Source organism: Corythoichthys intestinalis, chromosome 1, assembly GCF_030265065.1.
Source record: "Corythoichthys intestinalis isolate RoL2023-P3 chromosome 1, ASM3026506v1, whole genome shotgun sequence".
NCBI classification, from domain to species: Eukaryota; Metazoa; Chordata; class Actinopteri; order Syngnathiformes; family Syngnathidae; genus Corythoichthys; species Corythoichthys intestinalis.
This window is the reverse complement of record NC_080395.1, coordinates 9,574,420-9,595,589: the sequence shown is the minus strand read 5'-3', so window position 1 is coordinate 9,595,589 and position 21,170 is coordinate 9,574,420. Positions and strand designations below refer to the sequence as shown.

The following is a 21,170-nucleotide window of genomic DNA, read 5'->3' as shown; positions in this document are numbered from 1 at the left end:
TTGGGATGGAAGTGACCATGGTGTGTGACTAGCCACAGGTCATCGGCCGAGTGGCCTTCTCAGTGGACAAGGAGCATAGTCACCCACAAAATGCAAGCCACCTCCTTGTTAAAACGTGTTCAATGATCCCTGTATTGGACATAATACAAGACACGTAGTTTACTCACTTCCTCGTCGGTTCAATGGTCCCACAGTTGTCTGACTTATTTTGGCCATTCTCCGTGGTGAACGGGAACTTTTTGAAACCCAAAAAGGCTCACACGCCTCTCCCTGGTGCAGCAACAAATGCCTGCAGCACATTGGGCTGGCATGATGCGAAAAATTAACAAATTAATCCGTAAAATCAGATGAATCCGCAGTCTATCTGCATGCTATATAGCAATGGCTTTATTGTGGGATGGTGACCCAGCTGACGTCATATTCGCATTCTTCCTCAATCCAGGAAGTCACTCATTTTCATGGCGCGGGATTAAAAAAATTGAATAAATAAATCGATTTTTTTCCACACACATCCAAGCAGTCCATTTCATTCAGGAGCATAAAATAACGTGTGAAATATGAAATAAACTTGCTTTTTGCTGTCATGGGCACTTTAAGGAAGAATGTGTTTCCCATGAGGACCAGCGCTGCGTTTCCCATGAGGACCAGTGCAGACCCGCATAGTGTCGTAAAATCATGATGGTCGCCTGCAGATGGATTAAACAACATTTCTGTTTCCAGCGGCTGTGTGAAAGATGAAAAGTAATAAATTAATTAATCCAGTTGTGGTTAAACAATAGCATATGATGGTTAGAAACCGTGTGGCTTAGTGTAGTGTGTTTAGTCTGGTAGCCTCCCTTTCTTTTTCCTCCTCAGACAAAACTTTTTCTCTTTTGGTTGCTCTGCCGTCTTCGCAGTATTTGCGCCAGAGCATTAACAGCGTCTTCCGTCTTTATAACGAATGGAGAAAGGGGGATGTGACGTATGCTGTAAAGCAGTCAGCACATTTGTAGGCTTTATTTTTTGTGTGTGGCAGGGTTCCTGTTACCTCCTCAAAAGTTAATTAGTGTCGGTGGAAGCGATACAGATCCCCTCAAGATACAGTGGGGCAAATACGTATTTAGTCAACCTCTAATTGTGCAAGTTCTCCCACTTGAAAATATTAGAGAGGCCTGTAATTGTCAACATGGGTAAACGTCAACCATGAGCGACAGAATGTGGGGGAAAAAAAACAGAAAATCACATTGTTTGATATTTAAAGAATTTATTTGCAAATCATGGTGGAAAATAAGTATTTGGTCAATACCAAAAGTTCATCTCAATACTTTATGTTCCCTTTGTTGGCAAAAACGGAGGCCAAACGTTTTCTGTAACTCTTCACAAGCTTTCCACACACTGTTGCTCGGTATTTTGGCCCATTCCTCCATGCAGATCTCCTCTAGAGCAGTGATGTTTTGGGTTAGGCAAAGGAATCTTCAATGCCCTTGGTGATTGAAGAAGATTTTCACTCAAAATCTCTCGATACATGGCCCCATTCATTCTTTGCTTTACACAGATCAGTCGTCCTGGTCCCTTTGCAGAAAAACAGCCCCAAAGCATGATGTTTCCACCCCCATGGTTCACAGTGGGTATGGTGTTCTTCGGATGCAGTTCTGTATTCTTTCTCCTCCAAACACAAGAACCTGTGTTTCTACCAAAAAGTTCTATTTTGGTTTCATCTGACCATAACACATTTTCCCAGTCCTCATCTGGATCATCCAAATGCTCTCTAGCGAACCGCAGACGGGCCTGGACGTGTACTTTCTTCAGCAGGGGGACACGTCTGGCGGCGCATTGTGTTACTGATATTAGCCTTTGTTACTGTGGTCCCAGCTCTCTGTAGGTCATTCACTAGGTCCCCTCGTGTGGTTCTGGGACTTTTGCTCACCGTTCTTGTTATTATTTTTACGCCACAGGGTGAGATCTTGCATGGAGCCCCAGATCAAGGGAGATTATCAGTGGTCTTGTATGTCTTCCATTTTCTAATAATTGCTCCCACAGTTGATTTCTTCACACCAAGCGTTTTACCTATTGCGGATTGTCTTCCCAGCCTTTGTCTCTGGTGTCTTTTGACAGCTCTTTGGTCTTGGCCATAGTGGAGCTTGGAGTGTGACTGACTGAGATTGTGGACAGGTGTATTTTGTACCGATAATGAGTTAAAACAGGTGCCATTAATACAGGTAATGAGTGGAGCCTCGTTAGACCTCATTAGAAGAAGTTAGACCTCTTTGACAGCCAGAAATCTTGCTTGTTTCTAGGTGACCAAATACTTATTTTCCACTCTAAAGTGTTGAAAGTTACCTAGTGTTGCTTTAACTTTGTGCATTTACAAAAAATATACAGTATATATTTTTTTTTGTTTTCTGTATTTTGATGCTGTGAGCTACCCACGCTAGCCTTGCAATTGACTAGTCGATCGCGATCGACATAATGGGTATTCCTTACTTACAGCATGCCTAAAATACAGTGCCTTGCAAAAGTATTCGGCCCCCTTGAACATTGCAACCTTTCGCCACATTTCAGGCTTCAAACATAAAGATATAAAATTTTAATTTTTTTGTCAAGAATCAACAACAAGTGGGACACAATCGTGAAGTGGAACAAAATTTATTGGATAATTTAAACTTTTTTAACAAATAAAAAACTGAAAAGTGGGGCGTGCAATATTATTTGGCCCCCTTGCGTTAATACTTTGTCGTGCCACCTTTTGCTCCAATTACAGCTGCAAGTCGCTTGGGGTATGTTTCTATCAGTTTTGCACATCGAGAGACTGACATTCTTGCCCATTCTTCCTTGCAAAACAGCTCGAGCTCAGTGAGGTTGGATGGAGAGTGTTTGTGAACAGCAGTCTTCAGCTCTTTCAACAGATTCTCGATTGGATTCAGGTCTGGACTTTGACTTGGCCATTCTAACACCTGGATACGTTTATTTTTGAACCATTCCATTGTAGATTTGGCTTTATGTTTTGGATCATTGTCCTGTTGGAAGATAAATCTCCGTCCCAGTCTCAGGTCTTGTGCAGATACCAACAGGTTTTCTTCCAGAATGTTCCTGTATTTGGCTGTATCCATCTTCCCGTCAATTTTAACCATCTTCCCTGTCCCTGCTGAAGAAAAGCAGGCCCAAACCATGATGCTGCCACCACCATGTTTGACAGTGGGGATGGTGTGTTCAGGGTGATGAGCTGTGTTGCTTTTACGCCAAACATATCGTTTTGCATTGTGGCCAAAAAGTTCAATTTTGGTTTCATCTGACCACAGCACCTTCTTCCACATGATTGGTGTGTCTCCCAGGTGGCTTGTGGCAAACTTTAAACAAGACTTTTTATGGATATCTTTGAGAAATGGCTTTTCTCTTGCCACTCTTCCATAAAGGCCAAATTTGTGCAGTGTACGACTGATTGTTGTCCTATGGACAGACTCTCCCACCTCAGCTGTAGATCTCTGCAGTTCATCCAGAGTGATCATGGGCCTCTTGGCTGCATCTCTGCTCAGTTTTCTCCTTGTTTGAGAAGAAAGTTTGGAAGGAGGGCCGGGTCTTGGTAGATTTGCAGTGGTCTGATGCTCCTTCCATTTCAATATGATGGCTTGCACAGTGCTCTTTGAGATGTTTAAAGCTTGGGAAATCTTTTTGTATCCAAATCCGGCTTTAAACTTCTCCACAACAGTATCTCGGACCTGCCTGGTGTATTCCTTGGTTTTCATAATGCTCTCTGCACTTCAAACAGAACCCTGAGACTATCACAGAGCAGGTGCATTTATACGGAGACTTGATTACACACAGGTGGATTCTATTTATCATCATCGGTCATTTAGGACAACATTGGATCATTCAGAGATCCTCACTGAACTTCTGGAGTGAGTTTGCTGCACTGAAAGTAAAGGGGCCGAATAATATTGCACGCCCCGCTTTTCAGTTTTTTATTTGTTAAAAAAGTTTAAATTATCCAATAAATGTTGTTCCACTTCACGATTGTGTCCCACTTGTTGTTGATTTTTGACAAAAAAATTAAATTTCATATCTTTATGTTTGAAGCCTGAAATGTGGCGAAAGGTTGCAAGATTCAAGGGGGCCGAATACTTTTGCAAGGCACTGTAACTTCAAGTTAAATTGGGAAGGTCATTGAAAAAAAGTGAGATTTGTGAATTAATCGTACGATTAACTAAACGATTAATTGATTACGAAAATAATAGTTAGTTGCAGCTCTATAGACGTCCAATCAATTTGGAATGGGAGGGCTAACTAAAACCTGGATAAAGGTAGAAACCATTTTTTTCTGGGAAAAGAAAAATCTCGTTAGAGTCCAGATTTTCCTTTGTCACTAACTGCACGTGTTGTGTGGTGGCAGGATGCTGCTTCATCACGTACTACACCCGCAAGTCAGCCTTGGAAGCACAGAACGCTCTTCACAACATGAAGATTCTTCCAGGGGTGAGTGGCAGCAGCCTTGTTTAGTGGTATCTCAAAATACTAATTACTACAAATAAATTTGTTCCAGAGTGGCTTTCGTATCATGATTTTTTTTTCGTATATTGAATGGCTTTTTACGTGTATATCCCCTAATTCGTTCCAAGCTGTACTAAAACACATTAAATGTTATAATTTGAATATGACTAGAATAAAACAAGAGCCAAACACATTTCAATCATTCATTATTAGAACATAGTAAAAGGAATGCAGTGCAACGGTCTGCCGAGTAAACAGGCAACGAAATGCGAGGAAACCGCCGTATCAGCGTCATGCTTTTATTTTGAATCGTGGGTTTTTGACAGGATGTTGTGTTGCCCCAACTTGACTTGGGCAATGACTTTTGTTGACTCTTTTGCCGCCTCCAGATGCACCACCCAATCCAGATGAAGCCGGCCGACAGCGAGAAGAACAACGGTGAGGATGACGCCGTCACATGATCATTCACGTGACAACACAGGGGTCAAAATCGCGGCCCGTGGGTCAGCTCCGGCCCGCCGCGTCATTTTGTGTGGCCCGCGAAAGTAAGTCACGTGCATAGACTGAATGTTTCTCATCATAGGATTCCAACGAATGATTGACGACTACATACAGTAAATACAATATTTACTGTTCTGAAAGAAAAAAACATTTCTTAAGATTTGAAGAATATTTTTACTTTATTTTTTATTTTATATAAAAAAAAAAAAAAACAGTTTTGCTCTTTTTAAGCAAACAATGTGTCTTAAAATCAAGTTCGGGTCATTTCCTGTTGATTTTTAGTCACTTCCTTTTCAGGCATTTACAGGTCACTTCCTGACTGCAAGGTGGCGGTTACATACTGTAAAATGTCAACTGGTTCTTCGCACTGGCAACTCTAGCCAGCACAGTGCTTTAGAAATAAAGTGGAGTTGACATTTAGTTGTGGCAGCCAGTTGGCAGACGTCCTCTGAAAGAAACCAAAACATATTTCTATGATTAACTCTTTTTTTTTTTTTTTTGCAGCGGTAGAGGACAGAAAGCTGTTCATCGGCATGATCTCCAAGAAGTGTAACGAGAACGATATGCGCTTGATGTTCTCACCTTACGGTCAAATTGAAGAGTGTCGGATACTACGAGGCCCCGATGGATTGAGCCGAGGTGAGCGCAGTCTTCCGGAATTCGGCGGATGAAAGACGGCATGCTCCGCACCCTGAAACAGTGCTGGAATAACAGCTAGCGTCTACTCTCTTTGTCCTGGTGTCAGTCCACTTCTGTTGTAGACACAGGCATGTTTATGTGTTTCAGGCTGCGCCTTTGTGACCTTCACAGCCAGGCAGATGGCCCAAGCGGCCATCAAGTCCATGCACCAGTCCCAGACTATGGAGGTGAATAGCGCACTTACTTACTCCGGGGCACAGGTCCCTTTTCCACCAAGTTACACCAGTGTGCCCGTTCGGTGCTAGCGCTCCAGCCGTGCTTTGTCAGTTCCAATCGTGTACTTCCCAAGAACCGGTTTGGTTTGGTTTTACATAAGCAGGGAACAGAATTGGAGTCGCCATAAAACGTCATTACACAGTAAGTCGCAGCGTAATCAAGGGCGTATGTTTGGTCTGAACAATGATAGGGACGATACATACTTTAGCCACGTGACTTCACACATAAGCGATGGCTGTGCCTTCTTACCAGGGAATAATCATAGCCATTACCAAAGTGGGCTGAAAAGACTATTTTTTTTGTTTGTTTCATTAAAAAAACAAATTTATTCACAAGGTCAAAATTAAGTCGGTAATCATGAACCATCTCTGTAACGGTAAATTTCGGTTAACCGTCTGACCCTAACCCACGGGCACTCATACAAGGTGTTTTATTGGTTCCTGCTGTAAGATTGACATATCAGGGCCCCAATCAGCACCATTGCAGTCTCCCCCATTACGATGGACGAACGAGTCCACCAATTAGAGTGGCTTTATCCGATGAGTTGATTGGCTGCGTACTATCGCAGCCTCCCCTATGCTGATGAACAAACAAATCCTCTCTCATTTGTTCTTATTATCTGGTGAGCTGATTGGCTGCCGACATCACAGCCTCTTACCTTGTTGTATCTCCAGTCTAACATGAGAATTTCAACAAGAGGACCTCCCGGGTCATTTTCAGCTGTACTTTTCAATGTTTTTACCCACTTTGAGAGCACCCAAAGCCCACTACAAACGTCACAACCTCCGGGCGAATAAGAACCTTCTTTAACCATTTTTTTAAACCCCGAAAATGGCTCACTATAGCCCCGCCAAACACCCAGGGTCGGCCCTGGGCATAAGCAGCTAGGTGTTGCCTAGGGTGCCATCCTTTGGGGGGGGCACCAGACCCGGCTGCAGAAAGAAATTACGGGGGGGCATTACATTTTTTTGGGGGGGGGGACACTACTTCAATGTAAATTTAGCCGTAACAGTGGCGTTTTTACCCGTTATATTTTCTGATGATAGTGTCAGTCAGTGAAACTGCAGGAGGTGGCAGCGCTATCCCTTCATGTTGACTTTCGGCCGCGTGTTTGTCATGGCTTGAGTTCGTCTTTAGTTTCTTGAAAAAAAAAAAACACGGATGTCCATTCCAATTTGAATTAGCAACAGAGGAGCCGCTCAATCGCCATTTCTGTAACTGGAGCAATCCCTATCCAATCGCAGTACACAATAGCAGGTGTTGTGCCGAAAAATAGCCGCCCCGCGTGAAATGTCCCCCCCTGACGGGAACGCTTATTTATAACGCTTTATTGAGGTGAAAACATCAGATGTTTTCATGGACTCGTTACAGTAATGGATTTACGACTGTAAAATCACTTTTAAATAAATAAATTAGACAAAATACTAGTACTTTATTTTACTAACAAATTGTGGACTGGGCCACATAACCATCTTTGAACAGAAATGTATTAGTCTACAGGTTTTCACGACCATATCTCAATGACAATCACACAGTTATGACATTTAGTTCAAGCAGAGTAAAATAATACATATATTCACGGTATAAGAAAATTGTTTCCATGTCCATCGATTGGTAAGAAAAAGCTGTACGAGTGACGTGTGGGCGCTCAACAATAAAATAAATAAACAAATAAATCAAATAAACGCTCAATAAAGCGTTATAAATAAGCGTTCCCGTTGGAGGGGGACATTTCACGCGGGGCGGCTATTTTTCGGCACAGCACCGGCTACTCAGCCCGCCCCCCTTATCTGTGATTGGCTAGAAAATGACTACATTCGCTGCTGTGATTGTGACGACAGATCAAGGTAGGATGACTAGAGCAGTGTTTTTCAACCTTGTCTGAGTCACGGGACGTTTTTACGTTGGAAAAAATCTCGCGGAACACCACACCAAAATGTTCCTAAATTACTTTCTGTATAGTATATTTAATTATAAAATAATTTCTCAGTATTTATACTTACTCAGTGTGAAACGTTTAGCAATTAGGCTTGAAAAACTATCAGACAGAGGACTTGAGCAATGCATTTAAGCACATCAGGGCAGGTCGTCTCGCTGACAATGGCTTTGCAGACAGGTAGTATTAACGTCTCTGCCACAGTTTGGGACTTTTGGGATTTAGCAACAAAGTAACTGGCTGTCAGGGCGTTCTTATTTACCTTTGTTGTTTTCCTCAAAAAAGTTGCCCATTTTTCTGTGTTTTCACGAAGGCGTACAAAAGAATCCATCGACTTGTTCTGAAGCGACGGGGGTTCATTTGGAGATGAGTTTAAGCTTGTATGGCGCCATGGCGCTAGATAGCCGCTCGTGTCGCGTTCAAGAACTGCTCGGATTTCTAGGTATCTCCCACCTAGCTGTCTTCGATAATGTGTTGGAATAAAACAAAGAGGGAGGATTAACGGTCGTCACATATGGATAAAATGGAAACGACACTTTTGTATATATCGACACTGACGAGTCAAATAATGAACAGTAGAAGTGCTGGGGTCCACATTGTTACGGAGAGCAAAGTGGCTGACGGCTAGAAATCCGAGCAGTTCTTGAACGCAACACGACTCATCTGCACACAACCGAAAACTTTTTCCACATTCCTTCCTTCCTTCCTACTGCAACTTTGCCCGACGATGTTAAAAAAAAGCGACATTGGCTAATTTCTCGCGGCGGCGGCACAATCGATTGAAAAACACTGGAATATAGGGTTCATTCTCCCTGTGTGTGTGTGTGTTTTTGTGAAAGATGTAAAATAAAAAAATTTAAAAATTACACCGTACAGTTTAATCGAGCTAGGGCGGGCACAGCCGTCCCTCAGGGCGGGCACGGCCCCCTAATGCCCGCCCATGCCGCCGGGTCTGGGCACCAAATCGCTTCAGGGAAAAAATCAATTTCCCTCTTACCAACTACCGCGCTTGCGTGTAACCTTCAGGGCTGCTCGTCCCCCATCGTGGTGAAGTTTGCCGACACGCAGAAGGACAAGGAGCAGAAGCGCATGGCGCTGCAGCTGCAGCAACAAATGCAGCAACTCAGCGCCGCGTCCGTGTGGGGTAACCTGACCGGGCTGGGAAGTCTGGGACCACAGTACCTGGCGGTAAGCAACCTCCGACCGCACGCACAGTGTTCCCTACAGTGACTGACGCTTGCTGGCCGTGCGAAGATTTACTTGCAGCTGCTGCAGCAGTCAGCCTCCACTGGGAACGCGCTCGGCAACCTGCACCCCGCTTCAGGTACATGCGCACAAAAATGGAATGGATAGTTTGCAATGTGTTAATTGAGTTACAACGAAGATAGGGAACTAGAAAATACCATTTCTGGAGAAATTACAGTGGTGGCTTTGCTGTGATGGTTGGTATATCGGGTCACTATCTGTTGCTTTTGAGGCATTGGAGGGTCACTTCCTGTTGATTAAGGGGCATTTTGGGGTCACATCCTGTTCAATACAGATCACTTCCTTTTAAATGAATTGACGTTTACGGCCGTCAATAGCATCAAGGTTTCTGGACTTCATTGGAATGTGTGTACATGGGCGTCAAAGGCATGTCCAGTTAAATGGCAATGGAAAGTTTTTGATCAAGAATCACAACTACCAATAGAGATACGTTTTGGGGTGTGACAATGTAGAGTTTCGCTGGTGTTTCCATTGAAAATCAATGGGGAGTGAACGGTGAAAGTGAAAGTTTTTCTGCCATCGAAATGAATGGCAAATAGGGCCATGGGAAATCAATGGGATTTTGGCCATTAGAAATGAATGCGAAGGTTTTGGGCAAATTTTGGCTGAAATTGTATAAAACGTTTTTGCCCCTTAGCTTCCTGAATTTTTGGATGTGTAAATGTGATATGATATGCCAAATATGCCAAAAACATACCCATTCATTTGTAATGGGTAAAATTTCCCAGTGATTTCCAATGGTCCGATTTGCCAGTCATTTAAAAAAATTGCATTCACTCCAAATTGATTTCCAACCCAAGTGACTGAACAGGAAGTGACCCTGAAATGCCACAAAATCCACATGAACTGACCGGGTATCTACAGGATGTGACGCTAAAATGCCCCCAAATCAACAGGAAGTGATCTGATATCAATCGTAAGGGACCTTAAAACGTCTCAAAATCAACAGGAAGTGACCCTGAAATGCCCCTAAATCAGCAAGAAGCGAACTAATATCAACAGGAAGTGCACTGATATCAACAGGAAGTGGCCTAATTCCTACAGGATGTGATGCTAAAACGCCTCAAAATCAACAAGAAGTCATCTGGAAGGAAGTGAACTGATATCTACAGGAAGTGACCCCGAAAGTTCCCCAAATCAACCGGAAGCGATCTGCTATCAACAGGAAGGGACGCTAAAAATCCCCAAATCAACAGGAAGTGACCCCCAAAGAGTATACCTGCCAAAGCAAAGCTACCATTGTAATTTTCTGGTTTTTTAAATTTCAATGTAATATATATATATAAAATGTGTATATATATGGCGGAAAACAGGTGACTTGAATAGGGCTGCAGCTATCAATTATTTTAGTAGTCGATTAGTCGATGAACTAGTTCAAATAACAAATTATGTTAGCAAATGGTTCAGACAAATATTCCCACAAAAATTGGCTAGATATACTTTTAAACTAAATTACGAATGCATCAAAAAAAACATTAGCTCAAACAAAAACTTGGCTTATGTTGGTCTAAACAAGGAGCAGCTGGATTCAGCCATGTGAAATGAGGCAGACTAGAGGGCAGTGTATCCATCCAAATCAATAAAACAAAATGCAAACACTTAAAAAAAAAGACATTACAACGCCACTTTAATTAAACGAATACTCGAAGCAGCAAAATTTAATTTGAATCTTTTTTTCTAATCGAATACTCGAGTTAATCGATTAATCGTTGCAGCACTAGACTTGAAGTTCCGCTCTGAGACCACCAATTTGGCCAAATTTCAAAATTGTCCTATATGCATGTGTGATACATCATTGGAAAGCTTAAAATCGGGTAGGGGCGATGTTTTCATCACACATCAAAAATTATGTCATAACGATCTTATTATATTCTCAATGTCAAAGCCTTTTCTCACCCAGTGCGACCGCCACTGACAGCGATAGACGTCAATCCGTTTGAAGTGGGAGGAGTCGCTGCCACCCTCCCGCTCTGAACGTATCGCACATCTATCGCCGTCGATGGCGGCGGACGAGTGTCGCTGACACCTATGGTGTGTGCTTCAGGTCTCAATGCCATGCAAAACTTGGCCGCGTTGGCAGCGGCAACGGCCGGGCAGGCCTCGGCAGGCGGCTCCGGCGGAGCGACGGCGTCCAGCAGTCCGTTAAGCGCGCTTACCAGCTCAGGTAACGGTCCGCTTTGGCTTTGGAGCCGCTCCGGCCGTTCTGACCCCGACGTTCCCACGGCGCCAGGCTCCTCCCCTACCTCCAGCGGCGCGTCGTCCGTCAACCCCGTGGCGTCCCTGGGAACGCTGCAGTCTCTTGCCGCCGGCAACGCGAGCTCGCTCGCAGGTACTGACCGTCGTGGCGTCCGGACTCCGCTCGGGCGCTGACCTTTGCGCCCGGCAGGGATGGCGGCTCTCAACGGCGGATTGTCCAATGGCGGCGGCACTGCCGAGGCGCTGAGTCAGGCCTACTCAGGCATCCAGCAGTATGCCGCTGCTGCTGCCGCCGCGGCGCTTCCTGGACTCTACAACCAGAGCCTTCTATCGCAACAGAGCGTCTCGGCCGCGGGAAGCCAAAAGGAAGGTGAGCTGGACAATCTGTGACGTATAATACTCCATGCATTACATCCGAGACTGTTTGTACGCAGGTCCGGAAGGCGCCAACTTGTTCATTTATCACCTCCCGCAAGAGTTCGGCGACCAAGACCTTCTCCAGATGTTCGTGCCCTTCGGCAACGTCATCTCTGCCAAGGTCTTCATCGACAAGCAGACCAACCTTAGCAAGTGTTTCGGTCAGTCTTTACTCTTATCGGTTCAGTTTTTCACAAATTATCATCAAATTAACAAAAATTAACATTAGCCGCCATTGACGGCGATTGGCGTCCAAACCATTTGAACTGAGAGGGTGGCAGCAGTCAGCATTCGTTCAACATTCGTTCATGCGCTGCCAACCCTCCCACTTCAAATTGATTGGACGTGTATCCCTAATATAAACAGGAAGTTACCCAATATGAACAGGATGTGATCCCACAATGCCCCCAAATCAACAGGAAGTGACCCTGGAATGCCTCAAAATCAACAGGAAGTGACCCGATATATAGAGATTATCGATTGACAGTGCCTATATATTTGGAGGAATTCCCAGGTCACTAGTGACCCATAAATGCCCCAAATCAACAGGAGGTGACCCATAAATGTCCCCAAATCAACAGTAAATGACCCTCAAATTCCTCAAAATCAGGAATTGACTCAATATGTACAGGACATGCAACTGACATGCCTCAAAATCAGCAGAAATTGACCCAATGTTATTGCTGCAACGATTAGCAATTTAACTCGAGTAATTCAATTAGAAAAAAGCTTAGAATCATATTTTGCTGCTTCGAGGATTCGTTTAATTAGAGGGACGTTGTCATGGTTTGTTTTGAAAATGTTGCATTTAGTTATATTGATTTGGGTGGATACACTGCCCTCTAGTGGCAACACTGACTATGCCTTAACTTGTCTATCAGCTGCTCCCTGTGAAGACCAACATAAGGATGTTAGTTTTTATTTGAGCTAATATGTTTGTTTATGCATTTGTTATTTAGTTTGAAAGTATACTATAGTAGTCCTTCTCAAAAAACTAGCATATTGTGATAAAGTTCATTATTTTCTGTAATGGACTGAAAAACATTAGACTTTCATATATTTTAGATTCATTACACACAACTGAAGAAGTTCAAGCCTTTTATTGTTTTAATATTGATGATTTTGGAAAAAAAAGTCAAGAAAAACCAAAAATCCCTATTCCAAAAAATGGCATATCATGAAAAGGTACTCTAAAGAAGCCACTAACCCAATCATCTGAATCAACGAATTAACTCAAAACCCCTGCGAAAGATTCCTGGGGCTTTTAAAAACGCCCAGCCTGGTTCATTACTCAAAACCGCAATCATTGACAAGACTGCCGACCTGACTGCTGTCCAGAAGGCCATCATGGACACCCTCAAGCAAGAGACTAAGACACAGAAAGACATTTCTGAGCGAATAGGCTGTTCCCAGAGTGCTGTATAAAGGCACCTCAGTGGGAAGTCTGCGGGAAGGAAAAAGTGTGGCAAGAAACGCTGCACAACCAGAAGAGGTGACCGCACCCTGAGAAAGATTGTGAAGAAGGGCCGATTCCAGACCTTGGGGGACCTGCAGAAACAGTGGACTGAGTCTGTAGTAGAAACATCCAGAGCCACCGTGCACAAGCGTGTGCTGGAAATGGGCTACAGGTGCTTCATTCCCCTGGTCAAGTCACTTTTGAACCTGAAACAGCGGCAGAAGCACCTCCTGACCTGGGCTCAGTGGTCCAAAGTACTTTTTTCAGATGAAAGCAAATTTTGCATGTCATTCGGAAATCAAGGTGCCAGAATTTGGAGGAAGACTGAGGAGAACGAAATGCCAAAATGCCTGAAGTCCAGTGTCAAGTACCCACAGTCAGTGATGGTCTGGGATGCCATATCAGCTGCTGATGTTGGTCTACTCTACTGTGTTTTATCAAGGGCAGGGTCAATGCAGCTAGCTATCAGGAGATTTTGGAGCACTTCATGGGTCCATCTGCTGAAAAGCTTTATGGAGATGAAAATTTCATTTTTCTGCACGACCTGGCACCTGCCTACAGTGCCAAAACCACTGGTAAATGGTTTACTGACCATGACATTACTGTGCTCAATTGGCCTGCCAACTGTCCTGACCTTAACGCCATAGAGAATCTGTGGGATATCGTGAAGAGGAAGTTGAGTGACACCAGACCCAACACTGTGGATGAGTTTAAGGCAGCTATCGAAGCATCCTGGGCCTCCATAACACCTCAGCCGTGCCACAGGCTGATTGCCTCCATGCCACGCCACATTGAAGCAGTCATTTCTGCAAAAGGATTCCCGGCCAAGTATTGAGTGCATAGCTGCTATAATTAATTGAAGGTTGACTTTTTTTGTATTAAAAAACACTTTTTTGTATTGGTCGGATGAAATATGCTAATTTTTTTAAACAGAGACTTTTGTTTTTTCTGGACTTTTTTGCCAAAATCATCAATATTAAAACAATAAAAGGCTTGAACTACTTCAGTTGTGTGTAATGAATCTAAAATATATGAAAGTCTAATGTTTATCAGTACATTACAGGAAATAATGAACTTAATCACAATATGCAAACTTTTTGAGAAGGACTCATACATTGGAAAAGTTGATGACTAAAACGCACGTGTGCCCCTAGGCTTCGTGAGTTACGACAACCCGGTGTCGTCGCAGGCCGCCATCCAGTCCATGAACGGTTTCCAGATTGGCATGAAGCGGCTCAAGGTGCAACTCAAGCGCTCCAAGAACGACAGCAAGCCGTACTGAAGGCCCGCCGTGACTTCGGTACCGGTACAGTAAGGGTGGCCGGGCCGGGCCGAGCCGGCGGACGGACCGGATCCTTCACGTCTTCTCTCACAAACTGCCGTGTTTTCTTTTGAACTCTTTTGTTTGCCGTGCTACCTTTTGAACCTCCATTGTTACCACACGTTGCACACGGACGGCAAATTGTTTTCTTGGTGCTTTTTTGTTTTGGGGAGTGTTTTGTGCTTCACTGTTCTCCGCTGGAACAAACCTCTTATTTTAGTTGACGAAAGTCACCCGATTTATACGCTCGACCCATTGGGCGCCGGACGTCAGCCGGGCCTCGGAACGCGCCGTCGAGGATTTGCTAGGGTGAATATTGACTAAGGCTTAACATTTATGACCGTCGGCCCGATCGTACGGAGGACCAGGAGTCAAAAAATCAAATCGAAGCACAATGTATCAGTCAGTATTTATTTACATTTTTAAAATGTTTATTTATTTCAACAATTATTGCATTTTTGATATAGTATAAAGGATATGTATCGACACCCTCTTTTTAAAACATTTTAGATATTTTTTTAAATATTATTATTTTTTTTTTACTTTTAAAATTTTATTCATGGATTTATTTATTATTGCTTTTTTTATCGACACCCGCTTAAATCTCTTATTTCAACATTTATTGCATTTTTGATATAAATGATATAAAACATTCTTTTTTAAAAATGTGTTAATTGATTTATATTAAAAAAATCCAAATATTTAGGGATTTGTTTAGAACAAAAAAAGGAACCATTTGTAAATATTGACATTGGGAATCATTTTATGAAGGTGACAATGAATACAAAGTGAAATAAATGTTGAAGTAAATGACAATTAGAACAAATGATTTGAAAGAAATGAAAACAAGCGATTAAAATTGAAATGTGAAACGCAAATAAAATGTATACAAAGCTAAATATGAAAAAAGATTTGATATATAAAAATCATTTAAATAAATCTTGATTTTATTTTTCAAAAATAAAGTATTTATTCATTTTGATTGGCATTTATTTGATTTTTGATTGGTTATAAAAGTAAATACCAATTAAAATGATTGTTGAAACAAATATTTGAAAAAGGAAAAAAGATAAATTGACATAAATGCAAAATAAAACTTCGAACATCAATCAAAACCAAAATGTGTATCTACAAAACAAAAGGAATAAAAATTAGTATGTATAAATAAGAACTCGTATATTTCTAGTTTTTTTTTTTGTTTTATTCATTTTGATTTTTTAATCAAATATATTCATGTTGGCTGGTATTTACTTCAACATGTTTTTATTACATGTGTGGCCTACTATAAATTTTATCCATTAAAAATACACCATTCGATAAAGATAAATACACATTGAAATAAATTAAAAATAAATAAATAAACTGAAATAAGTATACTGTATAATGACTGGAAGAGCACTCATTCAAAGCATTGCCATATTTCTGACCTCTGTGACTTTTGACCCTTCTTGTCAAATCAGTCATTTGACCCATCATATTGCTTACCTAATTTGTGTTAACTTGGTAATGGATTAGCCATTTATCACTAAATTACTTTTCTGACCCCTGTGATCTTTGACCCTTTATATCATACCATATATTCATTTGACTCATCATACAACCCACCTAATTTGCGTTAACTCGATAATGGATTTGCCTCGTTAACGGCAAATTCCTTTTGTGAACTCTGTGTCCTTTGACCCTTCACATTATCTCATTCATTTGACCCATCATATTTCCTACCTAATTTGCGTTAACAGATTAGCCGATTTATCACCACGTTACACCACTCTGATCTCCGTGACCTTTGACCCCTTCATATCATATCCATTGGAACCATTGTATTGCCTACAAAATTTCCGTTAACTGATAACGGATTACCCTATTTGGCGCCAATTGCTTTTCTGACCTCTTTGACCTCCTTACCCTAAAACTTAATCAGCTCTATACAAATTGATACATATAAATAAATACTGAGAAAAATGACACAAAAAATGATTCATTTAACCATGTAATGATTTCATTCTGGTCCTTCGTAGGATCGTGGCTACATTTGTACTCGGTTTATTCAATCCGCTTTTGCTAATGATCTTTTACCGAAGGTGTCTCGCTGAAAAATTGTACAGTATATTCTTGATATATATTTATAGTCGTATATCGATCACTCAGTGAGTTGTGGTGGTGTTATGTTTAGTTTTTTCTTTTTTATATACCGAAGCCCTCACATATCTCCGGCGGAAGCCCTCTTCTCCGATTGGAGCGTCCGTGTCACGTGACCCGCTTCCTGTCGTGGTGGCTTTTTTTGTAAAGGTGAGGCGGCGACGCGTACGTATCAGGAAGGGCGCCGCCTCTTCTATTTTTATATATTCCGAAAGAAAGCAAGGTTTTCTACTTCTCCTGTGTGCTGGGGAATTATTTATTGCCTCCGTAATTTAGACGCAAAGAAAATGTTGGATTATTTCCGAGTCATCTCATTTCATGCGCAGGGTCAGACCCGTCCTACCAAAGAGTTTAAAGGCCACACTGAAAAAGGGAATGAATATGCGGATGAAAATGGCTGCCGTTGACGATGATAGATCGTTCATGTGCTGTAAATTGGAATGAGTCTATCACTAGTTAGACGTCCCATCCATTTGAAGTGGGACGTCTAACTAGTGATAAATTTATTCCAATCCACATCAAATCAAATTTATTGATGGTAACTTGATTGAAGATTGTTTGTTGGCAATTCAAACGTATTGGACGTCTATCGCCATCAATGGCAGCCATAGAATTAAGCCCTTTCTAGTGTGGCCCGAATACTTGTCGGTATCGTCCCGGCCACACGCATTCAAAGTCACGAATACTACTGTGCAGATACTTGACAAAAGGGAAACATTTCATGGTGGTCACAATATACATTTTTATTTTTTGCCATATTGTCAAATCTCATAGAATTATCACCCTTTTTTGTAATATTTCTTATCCTTTTGGGTGTATTTTTTTTCTCGAAAAAACACTAACTTTCAGAAATGTGTGAATTTCTCTCTTAATTCTTAAATAAATGATCACAAACAACATTTTTTTACAGGGGAGAAAAAAATGTATGAAGCCCCCCAGGTGCCAGGGTAGAAAAAAAAAAATTCACAGCTAATCTGTACCCACAATTTAGTAATCTGTGTGGATTGCCGAATTGTACCTACAAATTTTTATCTTTAGGTCCAGTTCACAGTTCAGTAATCTACACAGATTACTAAACTGTGTGATTACTAAAATATAATAGATTAGTAATCTGTACCCACAATTTAGCAATGACCCGGAAATGGTAGTCACCAATTCAATTTGGTGGAGACTCCAAATATCGACGGACAAAATTCAACAATGTCACTTGTGACGTGTATGTGACACCAGCCTGTGTGCAAATGATAACACCTGAAAGTGACATTGTTCACGGCTACCAAAGACAACATTATTAAACTGTGGGTACAGTTTAGTAATCTGTGGATACAGTTTAGCAATCTGTGGCGGATTACCAAACTGTGAGTACAGATTACTAAACTGGATTACTAAACTGTGGGTACAGTTTAGTAAACTGTGGTGACAGATGACTTAACTGTTGGTACAGGATGCTAAACTGTACTCACAGATTACTGAACTTCGTACAAAATATTATCTCTGTACTCACGGATGAATAAACTGTAGGTACAGATGACTAAACTGTTGGTACAGAATACTAAACGGCACCCTCAGATTACTAAATTAAGGGTACAGATTACTAAACTGTGCTCACAGATTACTAAACTGTGTACAGAATAATAAACTGCACCCATAGATTACTTAACTATGGGTACATATTACTAAACTGTACTCACAGATTATGAAACTCGGTACAGAATACTAAACTGTGGGTACGGAATACTGAAGTGGATTATTAAACTTGCTACAGTTTAGTAAACTGTGGTTACAAATTACTAAACTGCTTGTACACATAACTAAACTGTACCCACAGATCACTAAACAGTGGGTAGAGATTAGCAATGAAAAATATTTTTTTTCTACCCTGGCACTTGGTTGGCTCTGTAGAAATGAATCTTGTGATATTATGAATTTAAACTTTAGTAATTATTTTACCGCTCAATTTTTTTGTATTGAAATGACTTTTTTTTGTTGGAATTTTTTTTAAAAGGTGACGAAATACATCTAATTTTGTTATAAACTCATGCAATTTATTTTCTTGTTAGCTAACTTTTTTTTGTATGCAAATGAATTTCATCCCCAAAATGACTATCGTCAAAAAATTGTCACTTCATTATTGGAACGTTGATTTGTTTCTATTCTAAAAGTTGCCTTACTTGAATAAAATTGCCATTTTTTTTTTTTGTTTCGTCCCCATTTCGTGGCCCAAAATCCATTTGTGTGCAGGTTTTACAAATATTGTGGCCACAACTGAAACATTTTCCCGCCTCGTGTCATATCTGAGCTGCAAAACGAACAATCAATCAACTTTTTGGAACAAAGGAGTGATTTTTTTGTGGGCGTTTTGTTATTGAATGCAAGGCTAGGCTACGCTAGGACAATGCGGCGTCTCTTGTTTGACAGACGCTCTGTTTGTTTGTGGCTCTTTTTAGGATGCATGTTTTTTTTGTTTGTTTTTTTTAAATCCGCACCCAGTTGGTTGACAAAAATCAGCTGGTTTGTATTCACTTCCGGAAAATGACAAATAAACTTGTGCCAAAATGTTTTGCTCAACCACAATGTTTTGCTCTTCACTGCTTTCTTTCCGCTTGGTGGACATACCCAAGATGTTTGCCGGCCACGCACGCCGATGTAACATTGCCGCCTTTCCTGAGATGATATGACGTCCAATTATCTGTGAATTTAAATGAGTTTGACGTAGGAGGGTGGCAGCGAATGAAAGTTTGTTCATTAGGGCCGTCAATGGCAGACAATGAGCAAATAGATGCTTTGACGTCGAGAAAAAAATATTTTTAATATCGGTTGAGAAATAAGCTACTTATGACTTAATTTTATTGTCAATACATTGACTTTGATGGGAACGTTGCCCCTACCGACATGGCCGCCCTAAAGCCATTTTTGTTGGGTCGATGAAAGGTCTTTTCATGCTTCTGCCATGAAATGAAATTATTTAATCACTAGCAGACGTCCAATACGTTTGAAGTGGGAGGGCACCGACAGGCCCTCCTACTTCAAAAGGATTGGACGTCCATGGCTGTCAGTGGTGGTCAGTGCAAGGCAATGAGTTAACTTAGGGGCATTTCACGTCATTTCCTGCTGATTTTCAGTCACTTGTTTTACCTTTTGGGGCATTTACGGGTCACTTCCTGTTAATTTTGGGGCATTTACGGGTCACTTCCTGTTAATTTTGGGGTACTGAGAAGGAAGTGACGCAAGAATGTCCTCAAATTATTAGGAAGCGACTCCAAATCAACACTAAGTAATAGGAGTGGGAACCTCTAGGTACCTCACGATACGATTTGCGATACAAAGCTCACGATAAAGATGATGTGACAATAAGGCGATACAACGATTATCGATACATTGGTCTTACTAGTTTATCACTAGTAGACGTCCAATGGCAGGGCTGCCACCCTCCCACTTCAAATGGATTAAACGTCTATGGCCGTCAGTGGCAGCCAATTCCAGGCAATGAGGTCATTTTGGGCTATTTAAGATCATTTACCTGTTGATTTTCAGTTACTTCCTGTTGATTTTAGGGTATTTTACAGGTCACTTCCTGTTTATTTTGAGTTACAGAACAGATAGTGACCTGGGAATCACCCAAATGAATAGGCAGTGACTCAAACTCAACAGGAAATGACCTGTAAATGCCCTGAAAATCGGACAGAATGAGTGTGAATGCTCTGGTTTCCAATGAACTAACGTTCCCAGTCTAAATGGATTCGGGGTCGTGCACCGTCAATGCAGGCTTGGAGTTAACTGAGACACTATTATGGTGGAAGATTTTGGTACCAATTAGTTGGTTCCTTTTTATTTTTTTGTTTAGACATTGATACCTTTTTAAAACGATATCTCAATTCTTGCCAGGAGCATATCGATAACCTTTTGTGATACAAAGTATCACGATATATCACCATTTCGATATTTTGTCACACCCCTACTAAGTAACTCAACCTCAAGTAACCTGCAAATGCCCACAAAAGACTGGCTGTGAATGCTCTGGTTTCAGTGCCATTGACGGTGCACTATTCTAATGGAAGATTCTGGTAGCAACCTGTTGGTTCATTTACATTTTTTTAAACAGTGACACCTTTTTAAAATGATATATCAATTCTTGATGGGAGCATATTGATAACCTATTGTGCTACAGCAGTCCTTCTCAAATAATGGGGCACGCCCAAAGTGATACCTGGAGGAGGGGGCGGGCGCATGTGGCCTCGGGGAACATTCTTTTTTGCCGTACTACTACAGTGTAGTTGCACATCCACTCAGTGTGTGGCAGTGGCGCTCTCATTTTCAGAGTGTGCCCAGTATTTTTGAACCAAACGAGCACACAGCAAAGCACGAGACATGAAGCCCTAAAGCATGGTTTATGCTTCTGCGTCGGAGCGACAGTGTAGCTACGGCATATGGAAATATGATGAGGCGTATGTAAGTGTTTGGCTTCATTTTAACCCTATATTGCCAAATGTATCACATTTGATACACCTAAAATTTCATGATTTTGAGACTAATTCAGAATTTTGACATTTCTTTTTGGA

The 21,170-nt window shown here is 41.5% G+C and overlaps 1 protein-coding gene across 2 annotated transcripts in view; it reads left to right on the top strand.

Moving 5' to 3' along the window:
• The window catches only part of celf1 (cugbp, Elav-like family member 1), a 34,239-nt gene extending 15,062 nt beyond the window's left edge, over positions 1-19,177 (top strand). The window contains exons 3-13 of one of the 2 annotated variants that reach the window (XM_057848583.1): positions 4,367-4,449; positions 4,854-4,902; positions 5,470-5,604; positions 5,752-5,831; positions 8,843-9,004; positions 9,071-9,140; positions 11,127-11,246; positions 11,313-11,411; positions 11,469-11,648; positions 11,713-11,856; positions 14,306-19,177. In XM_057848583.1, the coding sequence (XP_057704566.1) occupies positions 4,367-4,449; positions 4,854-4,902; positions 5,470-5,604; positions 5,752-5,831; positions 8,843-9,004; positions 9,071-9,140; positions 11,127-11,246; positions 11,313-11,411; positions 11,469-11,648; positions 11,713-11,856; positions 14,306-14,433 (1,250 nt within the window). In that variant the 3' untranslated portion in view covers positions 14,434-19,177. Of the gene's footprint in view, positions 1-4,366; positions 4,450-4,853; positions 4,903-5,469; positions 5,605-5,751; positions 5,832-8,842; positions 9,005-9,070; positions 9,141-11,126; positions 11,412-11,468; positions 11,649-11,712; positions 11,857-14,305 lie in introns of both variants that reach the window. The other variant, XM_057848572.1, reaches the window with a different exon arrangement.
• Positions 19,178-21,170: the final 1,993 nt, after the last annotated feature.